This window comes from Palaemon carinicauda, chromosome 26, assembly GCF_036898095.1.
Source record: "Palaemon carinicauda isolate YSFRI2023 chromosome 26, ASM3689809v2, whole genome shotgun sequence".
In the NCBI taxonomy this organism is placed as follows: Eukaryota; Metazoa; Arthropoda; class Malacostraca; order Decapoda; family Palaemonidae; genus Palaemon; species Palaemon carinicauda.
In genome coordinates, this window is record NC_090750.1 from 74,436,501 (window position 1) to 74,462,629 (window position 26,129).

At 42.1% G+C, this 26,129-nt stretch overlaps 2 protein-coding genes across 2 annotated transcripts in view; both read right to left on the reverse strand.

The window, feature by feature from the left end:
* mwh (multiple wing hairs) overlaps positions 1–26,129 on the reverse strand; it is a 321,568-nt gene that overhangs the window by 204,114 nt on the left and 91,325 nt on the right. The window lies entirely within an intron of this gene.
* LOC137619591 (mitochondrial fission process protein 1-like) lies at positions 1,529–24,744 on the reverse strand. The gene is made up of 4 exons (XM_068349761.1): positions 24,607–24,744; positions 14,443–14,500; positions 11,802–11,929; positions 1,529–3,505 (listed from the first exon to the last, which is right to left on the reverse strand). Exons 2-4 carry the CDS (start codon positions 14,495–14,497, stop codon positions 3,206–3,208), a joined length of 483 nt encoding a protein of 160 aa, XP_068205862.1. The 5' UTR covers positions 14,498–14,500; positions 24,607–24,744; the 3' UTR covers positions 1,529–3,205.

Genomic DNA, 26,129 nt, shown 5'->3' on the forward strand with positions numbered 1-26,129 from the left:
TGAATCAGTGGTGTGCTGTGCACCGGTAGAACCCTTACTGAATAGTGTGCTATGATCACTAGACACAACTTGAGGATTTAGGCTAGGGTTTGAAATAGGGAAGAATTACTGCTTTTACTAAAAGACACACTGGCCTTCTTAGATACCACAAAAGAAGCTTAAGAAGTTAAGAGCTTTCAATGCTCAGCACTATAAAAGCTAGACTCGTCATGGACTGGAGTGGTATTTTCGTCAACATTCTCGCCATTATCAACTAGCCTAGTCTTCTCTGGATTATCCCCTGAAATAAAAGCATTTCATTTTATGCTTTAGACTTTTAACTTGGTCACCAACCATTGAAACCTACTTTTCCATTAGAGGAACACTGAGGACTGCACTCCTCACACCAATTTTCTAAATCACAATATTGGCCCCTAGCACGAGACAAAGAGAATGTGGATTATGATCGCCGAGAAACAGTTCCTTTGAAGAATCTGTGCATTGATTACAAACAAATCCAGAAGATATCTATAAAAGCACTAAACCCCAAAATAACTGAACAATTTGGAATAAGGGGCAACGCCAGTCAAGCAGAAAACAATGCAGTGACTGAAAGACAGATGGAATGGTTTGCCCAAAATATTGTTATTCCATTAGCTGCTAGAGGCTTATGTCTATTGAATGGATAGAAAATGGGAATTTTCTTATAGTATGGAGCAAACATAGATATAACAAGAGTTGTGATGATAGAGAAACAACATGAACGTCAGTTGAGGTTCATAGAAATATACAGCAGTTGACTATTCTATATTTGTAGAACTAGTCTGCAAAAACTTTCGACAACAATTAAAACCATAAAAGCATTGCCTTAACACCTCAAGCATAGGAAATGACTGCAATCCTCGGAGAAAATGTCAAGACGCAAGCTTATATATCAGAGCTGAACCTATTATCATGTGGTACAGAACCACAACATCTATTTGTGCAGTGATAACAAATGCAATGTCAAGAATAGTAAACCTTTCACATCAATGAAGTTGATTACGTAAAAGAGGATAGTTTAAATTATATGAAAACAAAACACTTATATTCCATAAGGTATTTCTAATTAGAACAAAGTATAAGCTGTGTACCTAATTAAAGCATAAAAGCACCAACTGTAAACCTATTAAAGCATAAACTTACACAATAATTCAACTAAATATCAAAGATTTTCGATTTATCGACAGTAGGCCAAACAGTACATTTGCTATCAGAAGGCCAAACATAGTACGTTTGCTATCAGAAGGCCAAACATAGTACGTTTGCTATCAGAAGGCCAAACATAGTACGTTTGCTATCAGAAGGCCAAACATAGTAAGTTTGCTATCAGAAGGCCAAACATAGTACGTTTGCTATCAGAAGGCCAAACATAGTACGTTTGCTATCAGAAGGCCAAACATAGTACGTTTGCTATCAGAAGGCCAAACATAGAACGTTTGCTATCAAAAGGCCAATGGTTATTTTCATGTGTATTACCTTGATCAAGTAATGAATAAAACCCAAGAGAATATATTATACAGTTCATGACCTAAAATACTTCCCTTACCAAAGGTTTATTGTGGTTTAATACCATTGTTCAACAAGAGGGCTTAAATATTAAACTACAACCTCTACTAACAACCAGTGTAGTGAAACCACTTAAAAGAGGTTAATGAAGGCATGACTGAAATTGTAAATTAAAAATATACATTTAATTTTTTAAAGCATCTCGCAAAACATTTTACATAGCTATTGCTATTAAAAAGTTTAAATGTGGCCCAAATTGTGTGGAAAACCTTTATCTTTTTAAGTTCAGTGTACTAAAAATACGAAAATAATGCATTCAAAATATTCTACAAAAAATATACTTAAAAGGGGTCACATAATATTGATGTAACATATTTTACAGGGAAGTTAAGATAAGAATCAACAACTAGGAAACATTAACAAAAACTGAAAAGCTAAGTAACATTACACAGGGATGAAAAAAATTTGCATGCAAATATTCGTTTAAAACTTCTGGGATGCTTATTTAAAATAATTATCCCTGAGGAAGTTAAGCTTATATAAATATATTTTTGTAAATTCCTGAAATGTAGAAGAGTAGTAAAGTGCCATAAAAGTAAAAGTTTCATAAGGATTAATCGTTTGCTATTGTACTGGCAAATTAATTTCTGTATTATTAAGGCACCTTTTTGTATAAAAAGTTGACATTTTGAGTATTACCTTTGAGCACCAAAATTTTCAGTTAAGATTTTATGAAGCATTAGGTTGCTATAAAAAATTACTGTAACAGTAAAAAATGTATAAATGCAAAGCAATTTATATATATTTTTTGTATAGCACATCAAAAAGGCCATGAAGCATGAGAATAAAGTCTTGTCTTATGGTAAGACAGAAGCAAACGTATCCTGGAAGTCAAAATACACAAAGAATATCAAGGTTTCAATTTAAATTGTAGCTGACATGTATAATGCTTAGACTAATAAAATTTGCTTTGCTCCTACTCTCAAATGAAAATTTGTAAACATTATCCATAATGTTTTTTTACCAGCACTTCAAGGGACATAAAGGTAACTAAACTACTTTCTTAACACTGGTTACATACTAATTTTTGTTAAGTACTTTAAATAGGTTCATCTGCAGCATTAAAAAAAAAAGCGAGCTTACTGGTTGATTACTGCAGAAAGTCATCTATAAAAGTTTGTGCATTATTAGTAATATCAAAGGCTACAGATCTCTAAAATTTCTCACTATAATCTCAAATTTATGATGCTACTTAACAAGAGTAAAGCTAAAAGCGGAGCTAAACTAACCTTAATCTTATAATTTCACTTTATATGTTTAATTAAACTTTAATTCCTAGTAATTAATCTATCTGAATCAAGCTGGAGTATGATAGTTTTCAAAACTGTACTTGTGCATTAAAAAAAAAATCCAAATTACTTTCAGAAAAAAAAACAACTTCAAGGTGGTAAAACCATAAAAAAATAAAACAAAACTGAATATTTACACTGAATTTAAGAAAAAATATACTTTATATTGCTTTGTATCAAATTTTCATAATATATCTAATGACCTTAGTAAAGATTTGGTCAAAATTACTGTATATTATTCACCATAGGAACTTTCTAAACTGGACTCTACTGAAATGCTAAATTCAAAAGATATTGGTGCCGGAAAATGTCTAAAGTTAAAGCATAATCTATTTTTCTTCTTCCCTTGGAGCGAGGTCCATGTACTTCCTGATTGAATTGTCCATTACATAATGAACACCAGAGTCAATTGGATGCACAATGAAAGGAATGCATCCTAAACCTATAGCAGTGGTTATCCACTTACGAGTTGTGAGGGGTACCCTTGGGATGGCTCGTGCCATGGCTAACAGGGATGCAGCACACACCCGGTTGATCGTAAAACCTGGTACAATAACAGATGCAAATGCCTGCCATACCAGAGTATCTACAGCTGCATGTGTGATAGCACGTTGTGTTGCACCCGGTTGCTGAAAAATTACAGTAATGCAATTAGGAAAAGCTTTTAAAAATAATTTTAATTAATTATCATGTACAGTTTAATTATTAAAGGTAAATCTTGTACTGCTACATATTGAGTAAATTATATAGCAAGAACACTTCCCCACCAAGTACCTGTAATTTGAAACTTTACTAAAATAGGCTGAAAGGAAGGACTCTATTATATGGATGTGAAAAAGGTGGATCTTAAATTTTAATTTTAAATGTTTTTAACATGAGATTTAACAGCTTGGTCTTAACTTTAATTACCAATGTATTCATTAACTTTTCACATTTCCTCGTTCAGCCAATAGGTAAGATCGACCCGAGTCTCCTGCCCCACAAGAGCAGGAAAGAAAGGGTGATCCTCCAGAAAATACTGATGAGATATCTGGTGAAATTGCCCATGAGGAATGAGCTTCTCCAGAGGGAAAGGTGGCCTAGAAGGCTGCCCGTGACAAGCTGCAAGTACTGTCCTGGACAGGAACAGTCGCACTACCTCCTTGAACTTGCAGATGCAATCTGACGGAAAGACACTTGCTGCTGCTGTGTCCATCAGCATGCCAAAGTACATCAACCTCTTCTTGAGTATGAGGTTTGACTTCTCCCAGTTTATCATAATCCCAAAATCCTGACAAAATATGTTATTTTGATAATAAAATAAATTTTTTAATATACTTACCCGGTGATTATATAGCTGCAACTCTGTTGCCCGACAGACAACTCTACGGTAAAAACTCGCCAGCGATCGCTACACAGGTTGCGGGTGTGCCCAACAGCGCCATCTGTCGTCCAGATACCCAGTACTCAATGTAAACAAAGACTCAATTTTCTCCTCGTCCCACTGCGTCTCTATTGGGGAGGAAGGGAGGGTCCTTTAATTTATAATCACCGGGTAAGTATATTCAAAAATTTATTTTATTATCAAAATAACATTTTTCAATATTTAACTTAGCCGGTGATTATATAGCTGATTCACACCCAGGGGGGTGGGTAGAGACCAGCAATATATGTTTACACTTTTATGAGCTAAGAGTTTTTATTTCATTTTAGAAGTTATCAAAATAACAAAAACAAAATAAATAGGTACCTAGTAAGGAAGTCGACTTGAACAATTACTCTGCCTTTTAAGTACGTCTTCCTTACGGAGCCTCGCGATCCTCTTAGGATGATGATCGACCCCTAGGATCTGAAGTATCAAGGGTTGCAACCCATACAACAGGACCTCATCAAAACCCCTAATCTAGGCGCTCTCAAGAAATGACTTTGACCACCCGCCAAATCAACCAGGATGCGAAAGGCTTCTTAGCCTTCCGGACAACCCAAAAAACAACAATAAAAACATTTCAAGAGAAAGATTAAAAGGGTATGGAATTAGGGAATTGTAGTGGTTGAGCCCTCACCCACTACTGCACTCGCTGCTACGAATGGTCCCAGTGTGTAGCAGTTCTTGTAAAGAGACTGGACATCTTTCAAGTAAAATGACGCGAACACTGACTTGCTTCTCCAATAGGTTGCGTCCATTATACTTTGCAGAGATATATTTTGCTTAAAGGCCACGGAAGTTGTTACAGCTCTAACTTCGTGCGTCTTCACCTTAAGCAAAGTTCGGTCTTCCTCACTCAGATGTGAATGAGCTTCTCGTATTAACAATCTGATAAAGTCTGACCAAGCATTCTTTGACAAAGGCAAGGATGGTTTCTTAACTGAACACCATAAAGCTTCAGATTGGCCTTGTAAAGGTTTAGTACGCTTTAAATAGAACTTAAGAGCTCTAACAGGGCATAAGACTCTTTCTAGTTCATTGCCTACGATCTCCGATAAGCTGGGGATATCGAAAGATTTAGGCCAAGGCCGAGAAGGCAGCTCATTTTTGGCTAGAAAACCAAGTTGTAGCGAACAAGTGGCTTTTTCTGACGAAAATCCTATGTTCTTGCTGAAGGCATGAATCTCACTGACTCTTTTAGCCGAGGCTAAGCATACCAGGAAAAGAGTCTTAAGAGTGAGATCTTTCAGGGAGGCTGATTGTAACGGCTCCAACCTGTCTGACATGAAGAATCTTAGTACCACGTCTAAATTCCATCCAGGGGTAGCCAAACGACGCTCCTTGGTGGTCTCAAAAGACTTAAGGAGGTCTTGCAGATCTTTATGTTTGGAAAGATCTAAGCCTCTATGCCGGAAGACCGATGCCAACATGCTTCTGTAGCCCTTGATAGTGGGAGCTGAAAGGGATCGTCCTTTTCTCAGGTATAAGAGAAAAACAGCTATTTGAGCTACAGAGGTACTGGTCGAGGATACAGAAACTGACTTGCACCAGTCTCGGAAGACTTCCCACTTCGATTGGTAGACTCTAATGGAAGAAGCTCTCCTTGCTCTAGCAATCGCACTGGCTGCTTCCTTCGAAAAGCCTCTAGCTCTCGAGAGTCTTTCGATAGTCTGAAGGCAGTCAGACGAAGAGCGTGGAGGCTTTGGAGTACCTTCTTTACGTGTGGCTGACGTAGAAGGTCTACCCTTAGAGGAAGACTACTGGGAACGTCTACTAACCATCGAAGTATCTCGGTGAACCATTCTCTCGCGGGCCAGAGGGAAGCAACTAACGTCAACCTTGTCCCTTCGTGAGAGGCGAACTTCTGCAGTACCTTGTTGACAATCTTGAACGGTGGGAATGCGTAGAGATCCAGATGTGACCAATCTAGGAGGAAAGCATCTATATGTATTGCTGCTGGGTCCGGGACTGGAGAGCATAGATTGGAAGCCTCTTGGTCAGCGAGGTTGCAAAGAGATCTATGGATGGTTTTACCCCAAGTGGCCCAAAGTCTCTTGCACACATCCTTGTGGAGGGTCCATTCGGTTGGAATTACTTGCCCTTTCCGACTGAGACAATCTGCTATGACGTTCAAGTCGCCTTGGATGAACCTCGTTACTAGGGAGATGTCTTGACCTTTTGACCAGATGAGCAGGTTCCTTGCGATCTCGTACAACGTCAGTGAGTGGGTACCTCCTTGTTTGGAGATGTACGCCAAGGCCGTGGTGATGTCCGAGTTAACTTCCACCACTTTGCCTCGAAGGAGAGACTTGAAGCTTTTCAAGGCCAGATGTACTGCCAACAGCTCCTTGCAGTTGATATGCATGCTCCTCTGACTCGAGTTCCACAGTCCTGAGCATTCCCGACCGTCTAGTGTCGCGCCCCAGCCCACGTCCGATGCGTCCGAGAAGAGAACGTGGTTGGGAGTCTGAACAGCCAGGGGAAGACCCTCTCTTAGGTTGATATTGTCCTTCCACCAAGTCAGCCAAGACTTTATCTTTTCGGAAACCGGGATCGAGACCGCTTCTAGCGTCTTGTCCTTTTTCCAGTGAAAAGCTAGATGGTATTGAAGAGGACGGAGGTGTAGTCTTCCTAGTGACACAAATTGTTCCACGGATGACAGCGTCCCTACCAGACTCATCCACAGCCTGACTGAGCAGCGTTCCTTCTTCAGCATCATCTGGATGGATAGCAGGGCTTGATCTATTCTGGGGGCTGATCGTCTTGTTGTTCAGCAACGTCCTCATCAGAGGGTTCCTCATCCGAAAACTGATGAGGAAACGGCAACGGAGTGGGCAACGTCTGGCTCACTGAGTCCGGTCGCACTGGTGCATGCGTGACGGAGCCGGACGCAACATCATGGAACTGCTGCAGTCTGTGAACTGTCAACAACCATGGGTGCGCGAGGAAGCACAGCGTCAACCCGAGACTGTCTAGACCGTCTGGGTTGTGCAGTCAACACCCTACCGGGTTGCTGAGGTTGACGCACTGCGTCAAAACAAGTCACCTCTGCTGGTTGTTGAACGTCCTGAACGTCAACAACCACCTCCGAGCGTCGCTTAACGTCAACGTGCGGCTGGCATCCCACACTGGGTCGCATCGGTGGAGGAACCACCTCAACTGGCAGACGCGAGTAGGTTACCTCAGCGTCAACAGGGCGCACAACCGACCGGTTGGAAGGTTGTTGGCCAGAAGGTTCAGTAGCAACCTTCTCCGCATTAAAGTCCTCTATCAAGGACGCAAGCTTGGACTGCATGTCTTGCAGCAAAGCCCATTTAGGGTCTACGGGAGCAGGTGTGGCAACAGACGGGGTTAGCGACTGAGGCGGTACCGCTTACCATCCCTGAAAGCCTTGTTATGCATGACATAATTGTACAGCAAAACTTCAAAGGCTCGAAAACAGCTGTGAAGTTGACCTGTAAACAACTTGGAGCGTCTCCTGGCCAGGCGCCGAGAACTTCTCTCGTGTCATATCAGACTCTCGCTCTATAAACCAGTTTAAAAGAAGGGAAAGCAAAGGCTGTATCCCCCAAACTCCTCCTGGTGAAAAACCAGTCGCCTAGCCAACGTAAAGCTCTCTAGGAGAGCGAGAGAGCACTAGCTTAAAAACAACGGCTTCGAAGTAGCTAGGCCTAGTGTAAGCTCTGACGTTTAGGCGAACGAGGAGCAGCAGTCACAAAAAGATCCGGACAAAGATCCTTAAAAAAATCATCATGATTTAATTAAAGTCCATAGGAGGCTAAGCAGCTTTAGGCTCCTCTCCATCTGACAGAGTCCTCAAGGGAATATCAGTAGGAGGGGGAACAGCAACTTCCTCATCTACAGGAACCTTGTCCGATAAAAGCTGAGTCTCAAGCAAGGGAGAGACCTACCGTGGTGGGAATGCTTTACAAGCAGAGTCCACACTCACTGGTGCATTAGTAGCGGACCAGAACGCAACGTCATGTAACTGCTTGACAGTCTGTGAACTGTCAACAACTGAACTGTCAACCACAACAGGTGCGTGAGGACGCACAGCGTCCACTCGAGACTGCTTTGACTGCCTAGACTGAGCAGTCAAAACAACTCTAGAATGCGGAGGTTGACGCACAGTGTCAAAACAAGTCAACTCCGATTGTTAGTGAACGTCTTGAACGTCAACAGGAGCATCAGCAAGTGGCCTAACGTCCAAATGCGGCTGAAAAACCACACGAGACCGCATCGAGTGTGGTTCTAAACAACCTGACTGACGTGACTAAGCTACGCCAACGTCAACAGTTAGCACAAAGGAACGTTAGGTTGGCTGAAAGCCAGGATATCGATGAGATAAACGGCTAGACTCAACGGACTAATCGGCAGAATAGTCTTCCATAAGGGAGGCAAGCATATACTGCATGTCTTGCCATACAACCCATTAAGGATCAACGGAAATGGTTGTGGTAAGAGACGAGGGTAACGTCTGTGACAGCAACACTTTGCCAACAAAAAAAGACTCTCGGAGTCTGTGTTACGCTTTTGTTAGGCGGCGAGCAGTTATCCGATGACTGCATAGGGTCAGAGCTGTCCTAATGGTTGTAACCAGGACGCTGGACCTGTCCTGAAAGGACTGACTTTCGCTTAAGGGCTTCGAAACCTTGTGACAGGTTTCTTATGCGAAAAGCCTTCGGATGACGAGGAGAAACAACGTCTCTCTCGTCTTATGGTAGGGGAGATCTTGGTAAGATACACCCGATACCATAGAGGGAAAACGTCTGTTCGTTGATCAAGGCCTCTCGAACCCATAAGTCGTTTGACATTACTTCTCCCCTGGGCTTGGGAGCATGCAAGAGGTCCCGGACTAGGTGAACGACAGGCACGAACAGACGAACCCTCGGACGCAACACTGTAACACTTTGCGCATATCACTTTATCACTTCGATTTTCTGTTTTGCACTTATTTCACTGAAATCGAAACTTTTACTGATTTCTACCTGAAACACGCAATTCTACCCTTCATTAAAAGGTAGTAATTGCGAAATCAGTCGTATAATGCAAGCTCATTAATACCAGCAAAAAACAGAAAACATATTTTAAGATAAAAAAATCAGTGGCTGGGAAAGAGACTAAACACTAGTTCATATAACTACGTTTTCAATCTCTCACCGCACATAGCCTGGGGACGAGAATAAAAAACTAAAAACGTTTTATCCTTCCTCCCCGTACAGCGACTAGGGACGAGAGTAACTCGAGAACAACGTTACCCGCTTGAACGGAACGTTTTCTCTCCTCTCTCTCCCTCCGTCTCTATCTCTCTTTCTCTCTTGATTTCGCACCTAAGAGAAGAGCCCAATTATATTTCGTCAAAAAAACATGTTATTTGACTAAAGGAAAAAACTGAAAGGTTTTTCAAATAAAAAGTTCCTTTAAAATAGAATTTAAAACATTTAAGCTAAGAAAGAATGAACAAAACGTCAGAATCGATTTACTCTTACTGCAAAGTGAAACCGTGATACACTCTCTCTCTATCGTAACGATAGAGCGCATGTTGAACGTCCTGAACGTCAACAACTGCGTAGCATAAATAAACTAAACGTTAGTTCATCTTTGAAAACAGTACGAAGACTATCAAAGAAATTCTTTCATAAAATATTACATTTAAAAAGTTTTAAATCCTTAGCTCTTTAAAAGCTAATTACGATATAAAGGGCTCAACGTTGATTAACTTCGGTTTCCAAGTTAGGACCGCCTACTCTCAGGAAAGGTCTATATAAACAAAACATTAAAATTATTTTTATATGTTTATGATAAATGGAAAGTTAATCGAAGAGGCCTAATAAAGGCGGAGAGATATAAAATATATAGAGGAAAATCTATAACGTGATAAGATAATTACTAAAAGCCTAAACACACTTCCGTCTAAGGGAAGGGTCGGCCATTTAAAAGTGAAAGAAAGTCCATACTCTCTTTGTCACCATAATTAAATCTATCCAAAACGAGTTCAAGATTTAAGATGAAGATAAAACACCTGCATAGCGAAAGCTCAAAACTAGAATAAAGTACTTCACCAATTAGTTGTGAAAAAAAAACTCCAGTTTAGCAACAGCGAGTAAGTACGTCTTGTCGATAGCTCGACAGAGAGAAAATTGAGTCTTTGTTTACATTGAGTACTGGGTATCTGGACGACAGATGGCGCTGTGTAGCGATCGCTGGCGAGTTTTTACCGTAGAGTTGTCTGTCGGGCAACAGAGTTGCAGCTATATAATCACCGGCTAAGTTAAATATTGAAAAGTGAGAATCTGATCTCAATCCTGTAGCAACAGTCCCATTGAGGAGACCAGGATCAGCCAGTTGTCGAGATACATAAACAGACATATTCCATGCGAATGGGTCCAAGCTGCTATCAAGATGAATACCCTAGTAGACACCTGCATAACAGTACTATACACAGTCCAAAGCACAGAGTCTTAAGCAAAGCAGAGATTCTTCTGAGAGGACTGATACATGGGTACTAAAAAGTATGCATGGTTCAGATTAACTGTGTAAGTTCTGATGGAACTCAAAACATATGAAATACCATTTCCAGCCTGAACATCATTTAACGCACAAACTTGTTTAATGAAGAAAGTTCGATGACCAACTTACAGCCCCAAATGGAGTTGACTGTAGAAGCCAAGAGACCTATGTCTGTAGGGGTAGGGCTTTCAGAGATGTTAGTGAAATGAATGTGAACACAATCAGAATGTAAGCTAGGGGGAATGTAACCGTCCCAAAAGATACTCATTACCTATGTCTCTGCTAGGTTTCCAAAGCACGACAAGCATCCCCATTCTCTCAGAAGCAGGAGAGGGGAAAGCTGGCATCAGAATAAGTTTATGTGCGAAGTCTAGGGACGTTCCAAGGTTCAGTGATAAATAATTTTTTGATAGATATAATTCACAAGAATATTTATCACCTTGCTTATTATTTTGAAGACTTATCATAAGAAAGATAGATCGCCTAACCTTGGAACGTCCCTAGAATTTGCACATAAACCTATGTTTAAATGTATTCTTTTGAAGTAAAGAATTCATTCATTTATTGATGAATGTATATCCTCTCTAATAATGAGAACAGCACAGCTACTGGCAAATTGCCGTGCTGTTGGAAAGAAGAAAATTAGATCAATAGAAAAGGTGTCATAAAAAGTCACAAAGGCAGCCATTATCTTCAATTAAATTACTGTAAGGACTTACTAACATTTCCACTTACGAACAGCTTCTTGGAACCTATTGTGCTCATACGTTGGGTGCCTTCTATACGCACTGAGTCTATGCTTTCTACAAGGAAACACTGGCATTAGAGCATAGAAGACAGTATTTCTTTGGTATTTTGTGTCTTATTGGGTTCCCTGTTCTATCCTTTTACAGGAAAGTCCCTGGAGACCACATACACTACACCTTAACCATAAAGAAAATTAATTTGAAAAGCTGATTAACAATAAATAATAATCTCATGATACATAAAATTCACTGGAATATTATTACCTTGCTCATTTTGGAAGACTTGTCGTAAGTGTCCGCTACCACATATGCTGATGCAACACCATACGTTGAACGCACAAACCATAAAGGCGTCAGGGCTCTAAATGCCTCCCCAACTTCATTGGCATAGCCTATAAGTGAATGAGAAAGAAACTTAATAACAGTTTGAATTATATTCAGTACAGCATAGCATTCTGGTTAAGACACTCGCCAATTGTTTACTCAATAAGAAAGGTTGTAAAATGCAAAGTAGTTTTCTCATCCAATTGTATATTTTCAGTTGTCTCGAATGTCCCTCTCAATCACAGTCACTTGTCTAACAAAGAGGAGTCTGGTAGATCTGCAACACATGTAGCCACCTGGAACCACATGTATGTATCACTCACCAACCTGCTTTGTGCCATTTGGAAGAGACTGAGCTTTGCAGGGTTTGGAGGAGGAACATATTAGATGATTGATGACTGTAAGAAAAACTTTTGTTGTATTAAGAAAAGTTGGTTTGTTTCATCATAACCCCTAAATCATGATTTGCATATATCATAATATAGGTTGGAGGTAGATTTATGAATATGTGTCATGGGTAGATTCAATAATGTTTATGAAATATGACAAATTTGGAAATAATTTGTATTTTTCCTAACTATGGAAACCTTGAGATCTTTAATATGGCAGCAGATCTCTTCCTCCAACAGAAGCTCCAGTGATGTCTAAGGAAAACCAACTTCCAGCAGAGGGAGGTTGTATCTGAGAAATAGGTTGAGCTCAATGAGCATAGCTGTAACTAGCCATAAACTTCTTACGTGAGTTATAACAATCCGCCGCTATTTAACGAGGGTGGCAGGGGTAAACCAGCCATCCTGCTCACACTCACCAAGTGTATTACGTCACTTTCTGATTACAGGCAGGACTTACACAGGGACAGGTGTTGGCAGGCCAAATAGGAGTAAAGAGCTCAAGGTTTGTATAGTTAAGAAAATGACAAATTACTTTCAAATATCTCTTTTGTTCCTACACGAATACAACCTCTTTTGCTCCTTACCATGGAGACTAAACATTAGGAGGGTGGAAGTCCTAACCTAACTGGTTAGGAACTTTACCCCAGGTACAACTCCTCTTACTTTAACCTAGATGTTTTCCAACTCCCCCTTGCAGGGAGAATGGGAACATAACAAAATATCTAACATTTCAGGCTACAAATGGGAAATGGTTGTTACCTACAGTTGGAGATCGCCGGCATGCAGAGTATTCCAGATACCGAGCCCAGCGAACGGGGAAAATGAAAATATTCATTCATCCCAGACTAACACCGGATAACGTCTGCCATCGACCCGACTGCTACTGTCCCGTAAGGGAGCTGAGGTAGCTTAAATCCCTTGTTGTACTGCCACTGTAAGACCTATGGAGAAAGTCTCCAGGCACCTGTGGATTACGTCTTGCAGGGTTGGGTAGTAACAAGAGAGAGAATCTTTTCTAATAAATGTAAAGCAAATTATATTGTTCATCAGCATTTTATATTACAGAACATATCAAATATTACTTATACATACAGTATGTATGAACCTTTTTTAATCCTTTTTATTATTTTTCACCAAATTGTTTACATGCTACTAGGAAGTTGTCATGTACATTTGTTTGTTATTCATTATTGCAGCATGTAGGTGGGGAAACGGAATGAAGGCTGGGTGGAAAGAAGTAAGGGCAGTTTGAAAACCTTGGGCTGAGCGCAACAGTCCTAACTGCGAACACTAGAAACTTTATCTAAATATCATGCAGACTCCTGTACCGCAAGAAACCAAAACCACAAAAACAGAGGGATGACTGTACATTCTTAGTGCCTTCCAGAAACACCAGACACAAGAAAAGAACAAAGGCAGCGCCCTTCCCCTTCACACTTGGCAGCAGATCTCTTCCTCAAATGGAAGCTCCAGTGGTGCCTAAGGAAAACCAACTTACTTAGATTTACGTTGACGTTGTTGTTGTCAGGCTACAAACATGAGGGACAGAACAACAACAGACATAGCCTACTCACAGACAGGAAAAAGTATGTTGGATAATGGCAGGAAAACTGTAATCCTTGACTTCTTTCATAATTATCCGTCAAACATGACTGTATGCAAGAGCTTATATTTAATCCGGGAGAAAAGTAAAAGAATAAAACAGCCAGATGAGGATGCTGAGGAAGCCGCTAGGCAGCAGAGGACGAGGTATACCAAGCAAAATTTGGCTGAAGACAAGCGGAGGGAGGTTGTATCTGAGAATTGGGTTCAGCTCAAAGAGATGGCACAGGAAAGAGACGTACGGTAAAAATTCAACGAGGCCCTATGCATCCCACGGATGCCAGAGTAGTAAGTAAGTAACTGTTCATCAGCCTAAGTCAAGTGAGGTTTACTCTACCTGTTGGGTGGTGGGGCCTACCTACCACCCAGCAAACAACCGTTATTTACCTTGTAAAAAGTTGAACAGCCATTCCAGCTACACTGGTCATACAGTACAGTACAACTATTTAAGGTCTCAGGTTTGTACTATTTATAGGAACAACTAAACTGTTATATATACTGTACAATACAATGTAAAATTTTGAAACAAAATTACTGAAGCACTTGATCATTTAAATACCACATACAAACAGAAAATTAAATCTTACCTAGGAGACGCACAGGGGTGTCCCTGTAAATGTCTACTTCTTTTACTTCTGACATTTCCTGCAAAAATACATTAAATTTAGAATTGGCACTATTCAAACAATTAATGCAATATCCAATGTTCAATACAACATTCATTGTCCTGTATACAAGACTTATACTCATAATTGTTTATAACTATGAGTTATTTGTCCACAATTTAATGCTTCACTCTTACATTTGAATATAATATTATCATTATCAAAAGCCATGGTACAACCCCAATTGAAAAGCAGAATGATACAAGCTCAAGGGCCCTAGTAAGGAAACCAGTCATTAAAGACAAAGATATTGTATAAAAGTGAACTACTGTACAAAGATATATATAAAAACATGTTATATAAAGAAGCAAAATAAAAGGAACATACAGTGTATTAAAAACACTGAAGCGAGGCTTAATTTAAATAATCTTGTGATGGTCTTGCTTGATAAGCAGCATACTGTTAAATGGTTTCAAAACCCACAACTTCTAAGTTGCAAATTAATCTTAGGACTTTCAACTAGTTCCAAAAGTTTACTTGTTTAAATGATGTTTACATGTCAGGATGCCATATCATTATTAACTCACGTAAGGTCATCCAGCGAGTTTTGTCAACTGGGATTGGCTGCTAAAAAATTCACATTTAAATAAATTTTCTCAAAACCATGGTATTTTCACATTCATCCTAAATCTCATGTTAACTCTGTGTCATTGACAAGTAATTAATTATCAATCTTGTTGCATATTTCCCACCATAATCTCATATTCATCTAATCACAAGACATCCCACTAAGATATGTACTGTAACAGAAGAGTACGGAAATTCTAGCGTTTAATAGGGAACTTCTTTTGTGATATTGGGCTACGAAACCTTAATCTAAAATTTATTATTGACAATATCAGTGTGAAGGGTTCAGAATATTATCCAGCCATAATTTCAACTCCAGTTTCCTATGTACTGTACAGTAATGCTATAACATACACCTGACAACACAGATTACCAAATAATTCTTCCTTGCTCTGGGATGTTATCCCTGTTGAAGCACTCGGGCTTACAGCATCCTGCTTTTCCAACTACAGTAGTATTGAAGCTTAGTAAGTAATAATAATAATAATAATTTTATTTTTATTAGTAAAATAAATTTTTGAATATACTTACCCGATAATCATGTAGCTGTCAACTCCGTTGCCCGACAGAATTCTATGGAGGGATACGCCAGCTATCACAATACTAGAAGGGGGTGTACTTACCAGCGCCACCTGTGGCCAGGTACTCAAGTACTTCTTGTTGACACCTCCTCAATTATTCCTCGGTCCACTGGTTCTCTCTGGGGAGGAAGGGAGGGTTGATTAAATCATGATTATCGGGTAAGTATATTCAAAAATTTATTTTACTAATAAAAATAACATTTTTCAATATTAAACTTACCCGATAATCATGTAGCTGATTCACACCCAGGGAGGTGGGTGAAAACCAGTGTACAAGATTAAAGGATAGCTAAGTATCCCATATTTCATATAACAGTTATCTCAAATAACAATGAAATAATAAGTACCTGGTAAGGAAGTCGAATAGAACCGTTACTCTGCCTCTTTATTTAAAGTTCGTCTTCCTTACTGAGCGCAGCGTTCCTCTTGGAGGCTGAATCAACCCAAAGGTGCCAAAGTACACGGGGTTGCAACCCCTACTAAAGGACCTCTACCAAACCTTTAACCCAGGCGCTTCTCAAGAATGAATAGACCACCCGCCAAATCAAAGGATGCGGAAGGCTTCTTAGCCTACCGTAACAACCATAAAAACAACAATAAAAGTATTCAAGAGAAAGGTTAAAAAAGGTTATGGGATTAAGGGAATGTAGTGGCTGAGCCCTCACCTACTACTGCACTCGCTGCTACGAATGGTCCCAGGGTGTAGCAGTTCTCGTAAAGAGACTGGACATCTTTCAGATAAAATGATGCAAACACTGACTTGCTCCTCCAATAGGTTGCATCCATTATGCTCTGCAGAGAACGGTTTTTATTAAAGGCCATCGAAGTAGCTACGGCTCTTACTTCGTGGGTCCTTACCTTCAGCAATGCAAGGTCTTCCTCCTTTAAGTGAGAATGTGCTTCTCTGATCAGAAGCCTTATATAATACGAAAGCCCATTCTTGGACATGGGTCTCGAAGGTTTCTTGATGGCACACCATAAGGCTTCTGACTGTCCTCGAATAGGTTTAGACCTCTTAAGATAATATTTGAGAGCTCTGACAGGGCAAAGAACTCTCTCTAGTTCGTTACCTACCATGTTGGAGAGGCTAGGTATTTCGAACGATCTAGGCCAAGGACGTGAAGGAAGCTCGTTCTTTGCTAGGAATCCAAGCTGAAAAGAACATGTTGCAGATTCGGTTGTGAAACCAATGTTCTTGCTGAAGGCATGAACCTCACTGACTCTCTTAGCTGTTGCAAGGCAAACGAGAAAAAGAGTCTTGAGGGTAAGGTCCTTGAAGGAAGCTGACTGGAGAGGTTCGAACCTAGATGACATAAGGAACCTTAAGACTACGTCTAGATTCCAGCCTGGAGTGGAAAGACGACGTTCTTTAGACGTCTCAAAAGACTTAAGAATGTCTTGAAGGTCCTTGTTGGAAGACAGGTCCAAACCTCTGTGGCGGAGAACTGAAGCCAACATACTCCTATATCCTTTAATCGTAGGTGCTGAAAGGGATCTCTCATTCCTAAGATGAAGAAGGAAGTCAGCTATTTGGGTCACAGAGGTATTGGTAGAGGATATTGAATTGGCTCTACACCAGCTTCGGAAGACCTCCCACTTAGACTGGTAGACTCTACGAGTGGAAACCCTTCTAGCTCTGGCAATCGCACTGGCTGCCTCCTTCGAAAAGCCTCTAGCTCTAGCGAATCTTTCGACAGTCTGAAGGCAGTCAGCCGAAGAGCGTGGAGGTTTGGGTGCAACCTGTCTACGTGAGGTTGACGTAGAAGGTCCACTCTTAGAGGTAGAGTCCTGGGGAAGTCGGCTAGCCATTGAAGTACCTCTGTGAACCATTCTCTTGCAGGCCAAATGGGAGCAACCAGCGTCAGCCGTGTCCCTTCGTGCGAGACGAATTTCTGCAGAACTTTGTTTATTATCTTGAACGGTGGGAATGCGTACAGGTCGAGATGGGACCAGTTCAGTAGAAAAGCATCCACATGAACTGCTGCAGGGTCTGGAACAGGGGAACAATACAGCGGAAGTCTCTTGGTTATGGAGGTGGCAAACAGATCTATGGTAGGTTGACCCCACAAGGTCCAAAGTCTGTTGCACACACTCTTGTGGAGGGTCCATTCCGTGGGAATGACCTGATTCCTTCTGCTTAGGCGATCTGCTGAGACGTTCATATCGCCCTGAATGAACCTCGTGACCAGAGTGAGGTTTAGACCTCTTGACCAAATGAGGAGGTCCCTTGCGATCTCGTATAGGCTCCTCGAATGGGTCCCTCCTTGCTTGGAGATGTAAGCCAAGGCTGTGGTATTGTCTGAGTTCACCTCCACCACTTTGCCTAGCAGGAGGGACTTGAAGTTCAACAGGGCTAGATGAACTGCTAGCAGCTCCTTGCAGTTGATGTGGAGTAATCCTTGTTCCTCGTTCCACGTTCCCGAGCATTCCCGTCCGTCCAAGGTTGCACCCCAGCCCGAGTCCGATGCATCTGAGAAGAGATGAAGATTGGGGGTCTGAATGGCCAACGATAGACCCTCCTTGAGAAGGAGGTTGTGCTTCCACCACAGGAGAGTGGTCTTCATCTCTTGGTTGATAGGGATAGAGACTGCTTCGAGAGTCGAACCCTTGTCCCAATGAGCTGCAAGATGGAATTGAAGAGGGCGGAGGTGGAGTCTCCCTAGCTCGACAAACAGGGCCAGTGATGAGAGGGTCCCTGTGAGACTCATCCACTGTCTCACTGAGCAACTGCTCCTCTTCAGCATGCTCATGATGCACTCTAGGGCCTGGCTTATCCTGGGGGCCGATGGAAAAGCCCGAAAATCCTGACTCCGAATCTCCATTCCCAGGTACACAATGGATTGGGAGGGAATGAGTTGAGACTTCTCTATGTTGACTAATAGACCTAGGTCTCTGATTAAGTCTAAAGTCCAATTGAGATTCTCCAGACAACGACGACTCGTGGAGGCTCTCAACAGCCAGTCGTCTAAGTAGAGGGAGGCTCTGATGTTCGATAAGTGTAGGAATTTTGCTACATTCCTCATCAGAAGAGTAAAGACCATAGGAGCTGTGCTTAGGCCAAAACACAGGGCTTGGAATTGGTAGACAACCTTTCCAAAAACGAATCTCAGGAAAGGTTGGGAGTCTGGATGAATAGGAACGTGAAAGTATGCATCTTTCAAGTCCAACGAGACCATCCAGTCCTCCTGTCTGACCGCTGCTAAGACCGACTTCGTCGTCTCCATCGTGAACGTCTGCTTGGTGACATACTCGTTGAGAGCGCTGACGTCCAGCACCGGTCTCCAACCTCCTGTCTTCTTGGCCACAAGAAAGAGACGGTTGTAGAAGCCCGGGGATTGATGGTCCCGGACTATAACCACTGCCTTCTTCTGCACAAGTAGCGACACCTCCTGGTGCAATGCTAGCCTCTTGTCCTCTTCTTTGTAGTTGGGAGAGAGGTTGATGGGCGATGTGGTCAGAGGTGGTTTGAGGCAGAATGGAATCCTGTAACCGTTCCTCAGCCAACTGACAGACTGGGCGTCTGCACCTCTCTTCTCCCAGGCTTGCCAGAAGATCTTGAGTCTGGCTCCTACTGCTGTCTGGAGATGCGGAGAGTCAGTTTTTTCCTTTAGATGTCCTGGATCCTTTCCTAGACTTGCTCCTGTGAGAGTCTGGACGGGAGCTTCCTCGGCTGGGGGCTCTACCACGAAAGGGCGGTATGAACCTCGTAGCAGGGGTATCAGCCACTGGGGAGCGATAAGTCTTGGGGACTGAGGTAGCAACCTTAGACTTACGAGCCGATGAGGCTACAAGATCGTGTGTATCCTTTTGTATCAGGGCAGCAGACAAGTCCTTAACCAGCTCTTCGGGGAAGAGGAACTTCGAGAGCGGAGCAAAAAGGAGTTGGGACCGTTGGCAAGGTGTAATGCTGGCGGAAAGGAAGGTACACAGTTGTTCCCTTTTCTTCAAAACCCCTGATACAAACATCGACGCAAGCTCACCCGAACCATCCCTAATGGCCTTATCCATGCAGGACATTAAAAGCATGGCAGAATCTTTGTCCGCAGGAGAGGTCTTCTTGCTGAGGGCCCCCAGGCACCAGTCTAGAAAGTTGAACATTTCAAATGCTCTAAACATTCCTTTCAGTAAGTGATCCAGGTCTGAGAAGGTCCAACAAACCTTCGAGCGTCTCATTGCAGTTCTCCGAGGCGAGTCTACCAGACTTGAGAAGTCAGCCTGGGCAGAGGCAGGTACTCCCAAGCCTGGTGCTTCTCCTGTGGCATACCAAACGCTCGCTTTCGAAGTGAGCTTCGTTGGAGGGAACATGAAAGAAGTCTTGCCAAGGTGTTGTTTAGACTGCAGCCATTCCCCTAAGATCCTTAAAGCCCTCTTAGAGGATCTAGCTAGGACTAGCTTAGTATAGGTGGACTTAGCTTGTTGTACGCCCAGCGAAAACTCAGATGGCGGAGAGCGGGGAATAGCAGAGACAAAGTGGTCTGGGTAAACCTCCCTAAGTAGAGCCAAGACCTTACGAAAATCAATAGACTGTGGAGAAAGCTTGGATTCATCCACGTCTGATGAGGGATCCAGGTGTGCCTCCTCATCATCCGAAGCCTCATCACCAGAGTGTAGCGAAGAGATCGGACAAGAATGCTGAACTGCAGAGTCAGAACGAGAAGGAACAATAACAGTGGTTTCCTCTTCAAGTGACTGTTGAGGGAAAACCTGAGGCTCAGACTGCAAAGGCTGAATAACAGACGAAGCAGAAGGAAGGCGCAAGGGTGGAGGAGGCTGACTCCTAGCATGAGAGGTTGAACCCAAGGAAAGCGCTTGCTGAGCGGTTGGCGGAAGCGGAGTAGCAAGTTCCTGTTCCTGTGGTATGAGCGGATGAGGTTGAGGCTGCGCAGAACAAGGTAAATGTCTCGCAAGCCGAGGCTCCTGAGGCGCAGGGCCAAGGTGTAGTGGTGCTTGCCTGGTGGAGGGTTGAGCTCGCTGCAGCGAGAGCTGAGGAGACTGACTCATGGACGGGAGAGGTTGTTGTACCTCAACCGAGAGTTGCACCACTGGTGGAGCAGCAAGGGGAGGCGGAGGAAGAGAGGAATAATCCTCCTGATCCCAAAGCAAAGGTTGCCTTAACGAAGGCGTAGGCTGAACACCACTGGGAACAGCAAACTCAGAATGTGGCTCAACATCGTACGCCTGGCAGGTGGTACTGCGATCAGGCGGAGCGAGCGTAGGCGGAGCGAACGCAGGCGGAGCGAGAGTAGGCGGAGGGAGTGTAGGCGGAGGCGGAGGCGCAACACTCTCAGCCCGACACTCACGCATCAAGTCCGAAAGCTGTGCTTGCATGGACTGAAGAAGAGTCCACTTGGGATCGGCAGAAACGACAGCAGACTGAGGAAAAGCCTTAACAGTCGAGCTCTGTTGTGGCAGAACCTTACTCCTCTTGGGCGGAGTGCAGTCGACAGATGACTGAGGCGAGTCAGAGCTGAGCCAATGACTGCAACCTGGCTGAGCACTCGCGGACTGGACTCTGCGTTTAAGCGGTCTCGAGACCTGAGACCAACGTTTCTTCCCAGACAGTTGATCAGCGGACGAGGTAAAGACGGGCTCAATCGTCTGCAGGTGGGAGTGACGGTCTTTGGAAGACACGCCCGCAACCACCGAGGATACTTCTGTGCGCCTAACAAGGCCTGCCGAACCCTTATGCCCTTCGACATTGCTTCTCCCCTGGGCTTGGGAGCTTGCAAGAGGTCCCGGACTGGGAGGACGACTGGCTCGCACAGAAATATCCTCACGCACCACACTGGCACTGACACTAGCACTTGGCACTGCACTGACACTAGCACTCGTCACAGCACTGGCACTAATTCCACCCACTGCACTCTTGACCTTGAGTTCCTTTACTTCGGCCATCAGAGACTTATGGTCACTTACCACTGACTCTACTTTATCGCCTAAGGCCTGAATAGCACGCAAAACAACAGACATATCAGGCGGAGGGCAAACAGTAGGTTCGGGGGTAGCCACTACAGGGGTAGGAAAAGGTAGGGGATCATGAGGTGAGGAAAACAGTGAAGAGTGAGAAGAACTCCTCCTAACTCTACCTCTCTCTAACTTAGTTGAATATTTCAAAAGACGGACAAATTCCAATTCCGAAAGTCCGGCGCATTCCTCACATCGATTTTCTAACTGACAGGGTCTGTCCCTACAGTCAGAACAAGCGGTGTGAGGATCTACCGAGGCCTTCGGAATACGCCTATTGCAAGACCTACATCGTCTATGGGAGGGGGCTTGCGAAATGTCAGACATCTTGAATCCAAAGAGTTAGCCAAAGGGGGTTCCAAAATCAAGCAAAATTCGTTAACCGTTAATCAGGACTATATAAAAGCTATCTAGCTAATATAAGAAGGTTTCCAGTAAAGCGACAGCCGTTAATCTGAGAGAATACTTCACCAATTAGCCGTGAAAATACTCGAAGACCATAAGCGTATCCCAGAACGTCTTGCCGGAAGCACGACAGAGGAATAATTGAGGAGGTGTCAACAAGAAGTACTTGAGTACCTGGCCACAGGTGGCGCTGGTAAGTACACCCCCTTCTAGTATTGTGATAGCTGGCGTATCCCTCCATAGAATTCTGTCGGGCAACGGAGTTGACAGCTACATGATTATCGGGTAAGTTTAATATTGAAAAATAATAATTAATTCACACATTCGCAACTTCATTCTGAACAAGGGAAGTGTAATAAACCGGGCCTAAGCACATAGGTATTTTATTAAAAGTTTTTGAAGTGAAATATTATCGGTCGGTAAGGGTAGAAGAGACATTTAGTTATGGTAAGCAGCTCTTCTAGGAGGACACTGCAAAATCAAACCATTGTTCTCTAGTCTTGGGTAGTGCCATAGCCTCTGTACCATGGTCTTCCACTGTCTTGGGTTACAGTTTTCTTGCTTGAGGGTACACTCGGGCACACTATTCTAACTTATTTCTCTTCCTCTTGTTATGTTAAAGTTTTTATAGTTTACATATTAAATATTCATTTGGAGTCTTCGTATATCAGTGGCCAGTCCCTCACCCCTTGATTAAAAATTGACATCAACTAACCTAAACTTTCCCCCCTAACCTAACCTACAAGCTGTGTCCTTGCCTACTTACCTAACGGGGGGAGGGGGGTGAACGGCCCCCTGCGACCACCACTTACACTGACATAAGTGTAAGTTAGACATAATAATACATACAGGTGACCGCTATCATACATACACCCCATTTATTTTAATGCTGTTAACATATATTTTTCCTTGTTTCCTTTCCTCACTGGGCTATTTTCCCTGTAAGGGCCCCTGGCCTTACAGCATCCTGCTTTTCCAACTAGGGTTGCAGCTTAGAAAGTAATAATAATAATCATAATAATCAGAAGGATAAAAACCGTTGTCCTATTACAGTAGGTTAGGTGGTTGTGGTTTGGTTAGGTTCCACCACTATATTTAACAGTATTCACTGTTTTACCAAACATAACCCTATATCTCACAGTGACCCCCCTTCTTGTTTTTCTCCAAAGGTGTCCTGTATCTGTAACAACTTATTTCTAATAAAAATGGGCCAGTTTCCTTCCAAATACACAAAACAGATAAATGTTACTTTAATAACAGCGTATTAAGCCTTGGTCAAAGTTGTAAATTTACTTTCATTGTCTTGAAATTAACATTAGCTGAAACTTGAATAACTTGCTCGATAATAGTTCAGTTAATACAGGTTTAACCGGGTCATATCCCAATACGGCCGGGTTAATCAGGCTTGACCTGGTCATATCCTAATACGGCCGGGTTTATCAGGCTTGACCTGGTCATATCGTAACAACGGCTGGGTTTATCAGGCTTGACCTGGTCATATCCTAACACGGCCAGGTTTATCAGGCTTGACCTGGTCATATCCTAACAGGGCCGGGTTTATCAGGCTGGATCTGGTCACATCCTAATACGGCCGGGTTTACCGGGCTTGACCTGGTCATATCCTAATACGACTGGGTTTATCAGGCTTGACCTGGTCATATCCTAACACGGCCGGGTTTATCAGCCTTGACCTGGATATATCCTAATACGGCTGGGTTTATCAGGCTTGACCTGGTCACATCCTAATACGGCCGGTGTGACAGTCTGAACGATCCCCCGGTCTCAAAATTCTCCTTGATAATCTGCGCATGCGTGAACATTACCGTTTGCCAGTGCATACGATGTTTATGTTTTATTTTCCTGTAATGTTAGCGTGCACAGCTCAACATTACCGCTTGCCAGTACATACGAGCTTGATGTTTTATTTTCATGCGAGCGAAGCGAGCTAATGACGGAAAAGAACCATTATACAATGTGGGGTGTATGTATGATAGCGGCCACCTGTGTGTATTATTATGTCTAACTTAGAATACGGTAGTGTAAGGAGGGTCGCAGGGGGCATTAGGCCCCCCGTTAGGTAAGGACAGGGTTTGTAGGATAGGTTAGGGGGAAAGTTTAGGTTAGTTGATGTCCATTTTTAATGAAAATGTGAGGAACTGGCCACTGATGTACAAAGGCTCCTACAATGTCAAGGAGAATTCTGAGACCGGGGGATCGTTCAGACCGTCACACCGGGTTTATCAGGCTTTACCAGGTCATATCCTAATATGGCCGGGTTGATCAGGTTTGACCTGGCCATATCCTAACACGGCCGGGTTTATCAGGCTTGACCTGGTCATATCCTAACGGCCGGGTTTATCAGGTTTGATCAGGTCATATCCTGATAGGGCCAGGTTTATCAGGCTTGACCTGGTCATATCCTAATACAGCCGGGCAAGTCCAAGGTAAGCACTAACTATTGTGTACTTCACATATAATGACACTCGTCTTCAGTTATAAATAACAGATCTATTTACACACAAAACTAATTGAGATAATCATAAAAGCAACACTTAAAAAAATCACGTACGTGTTATCTAGTATTTTGGGAGAGAACAGCACAGACAACTTAGAGGAGTTAAACTCTAGAGGCCAAAGTAGAACAGAAAAAAAAAATAGAAATACAAATATAGCCGGAGTTTCGTAGTGAACGTTCCTGCGTTAGATTTTGTCCGTAAGATGTTTCAATAAGTATCACTCATCCTTCAATGAAAAAATACAGATTTAAATCGAAACTATTATTAAGTATTGTTTTAAAATTAATGCAGGCATGAAATACATTGTTACAGTTATTTTAGTTTTAACTTTTTTAATAACAGTTTAGACTTCAAGGCAGATCCGGTACCGTATCATTCCTTTTTTCTTCCAATATCATAAAGAAAACCTTCACAATATAGACGGATAATAATTAGTGTACATGAAAATTATTTATCCGCCACACCATTAAAAAAAAAAAAAACTTTATATTAAGGAGTAAACAACACACGGATTGTTTGACACGAGTTTGTTTTGATCTCGTGACGATGACGTAACGTTAAAGGATTTCAAAGTGGTTTTAACCTCAGAAAATTGGAGACTGGACGGAAAATAAACAAATGTAAGGTATAGAGAGAAAATCCACATCTTTTTTTTTCAATGAGGTGAGTTAGAGAACATCAAGGTTTATTTGGAAGGCTACTATCAATGAAAAAATGCATACCCCTAATTCTATCAACTGCTGTCCATCATGGTTTGTTTACAATGCACTGTATGCATATTTGTCTTTATATCCTACGCCAAGTTTTTTTATAACAGATTTTACCAATATGATTAAGTGTAGTTACCAACTTAACTGTAGTATTTTCGAGCTTTGGGTTCTATAGGACTGTCGTTTGCTGTTGTATATGCTGGCTTTATGCCAGCACGGACGGCATAACGCCGGGGATCTTGTGCCAAATTGACATTCTTCGAATTATAGAAGAGATCCCATACTTACTGTACTTACTTTATACTTTAAAGGCTGTTTTCTTGGTCCTGCCACACGGCTTCCCTGTACCCTACAGGATCTACAAGATGCTTGTCGTATACATTCGTATGTATTTAGAGTATCACAGCTTATTCCGTGTTTTAATTGTCAAATGTGCTTATCGAAATACTTGGAAAACAAGAAATTCTTCCGTTTCTTCCTAAAAATCTTAATATCTCTAGTTATTTGAATGTCATCCAAGTTTATTAAGATGTTTTTCTTCCCAACACCATTAACTCAGTTTTATCTTTATTTGATTTGAGTTGTTTAACTGACATATCTGTTTGGACGTTGTTACTGTTTTTAGAATATATTATTAATTTATATATGACATATCTGTTTTGTCGTTGTTACTGTTTTTAGATTTGTTCTCATCATTTATTTATTTCCTTATTTCCTTTCCTCACTGGGCTATTTTTCCCTGTTGGAGCCTTTGGGCTTATAGCATCTTGCTTTTCCAACTAGGGTTGTAGCTTGGCAGGTAATAATAATAATAATAATAATAATAATAATAACAATAATAATAATAATAATAATAATAATAATAC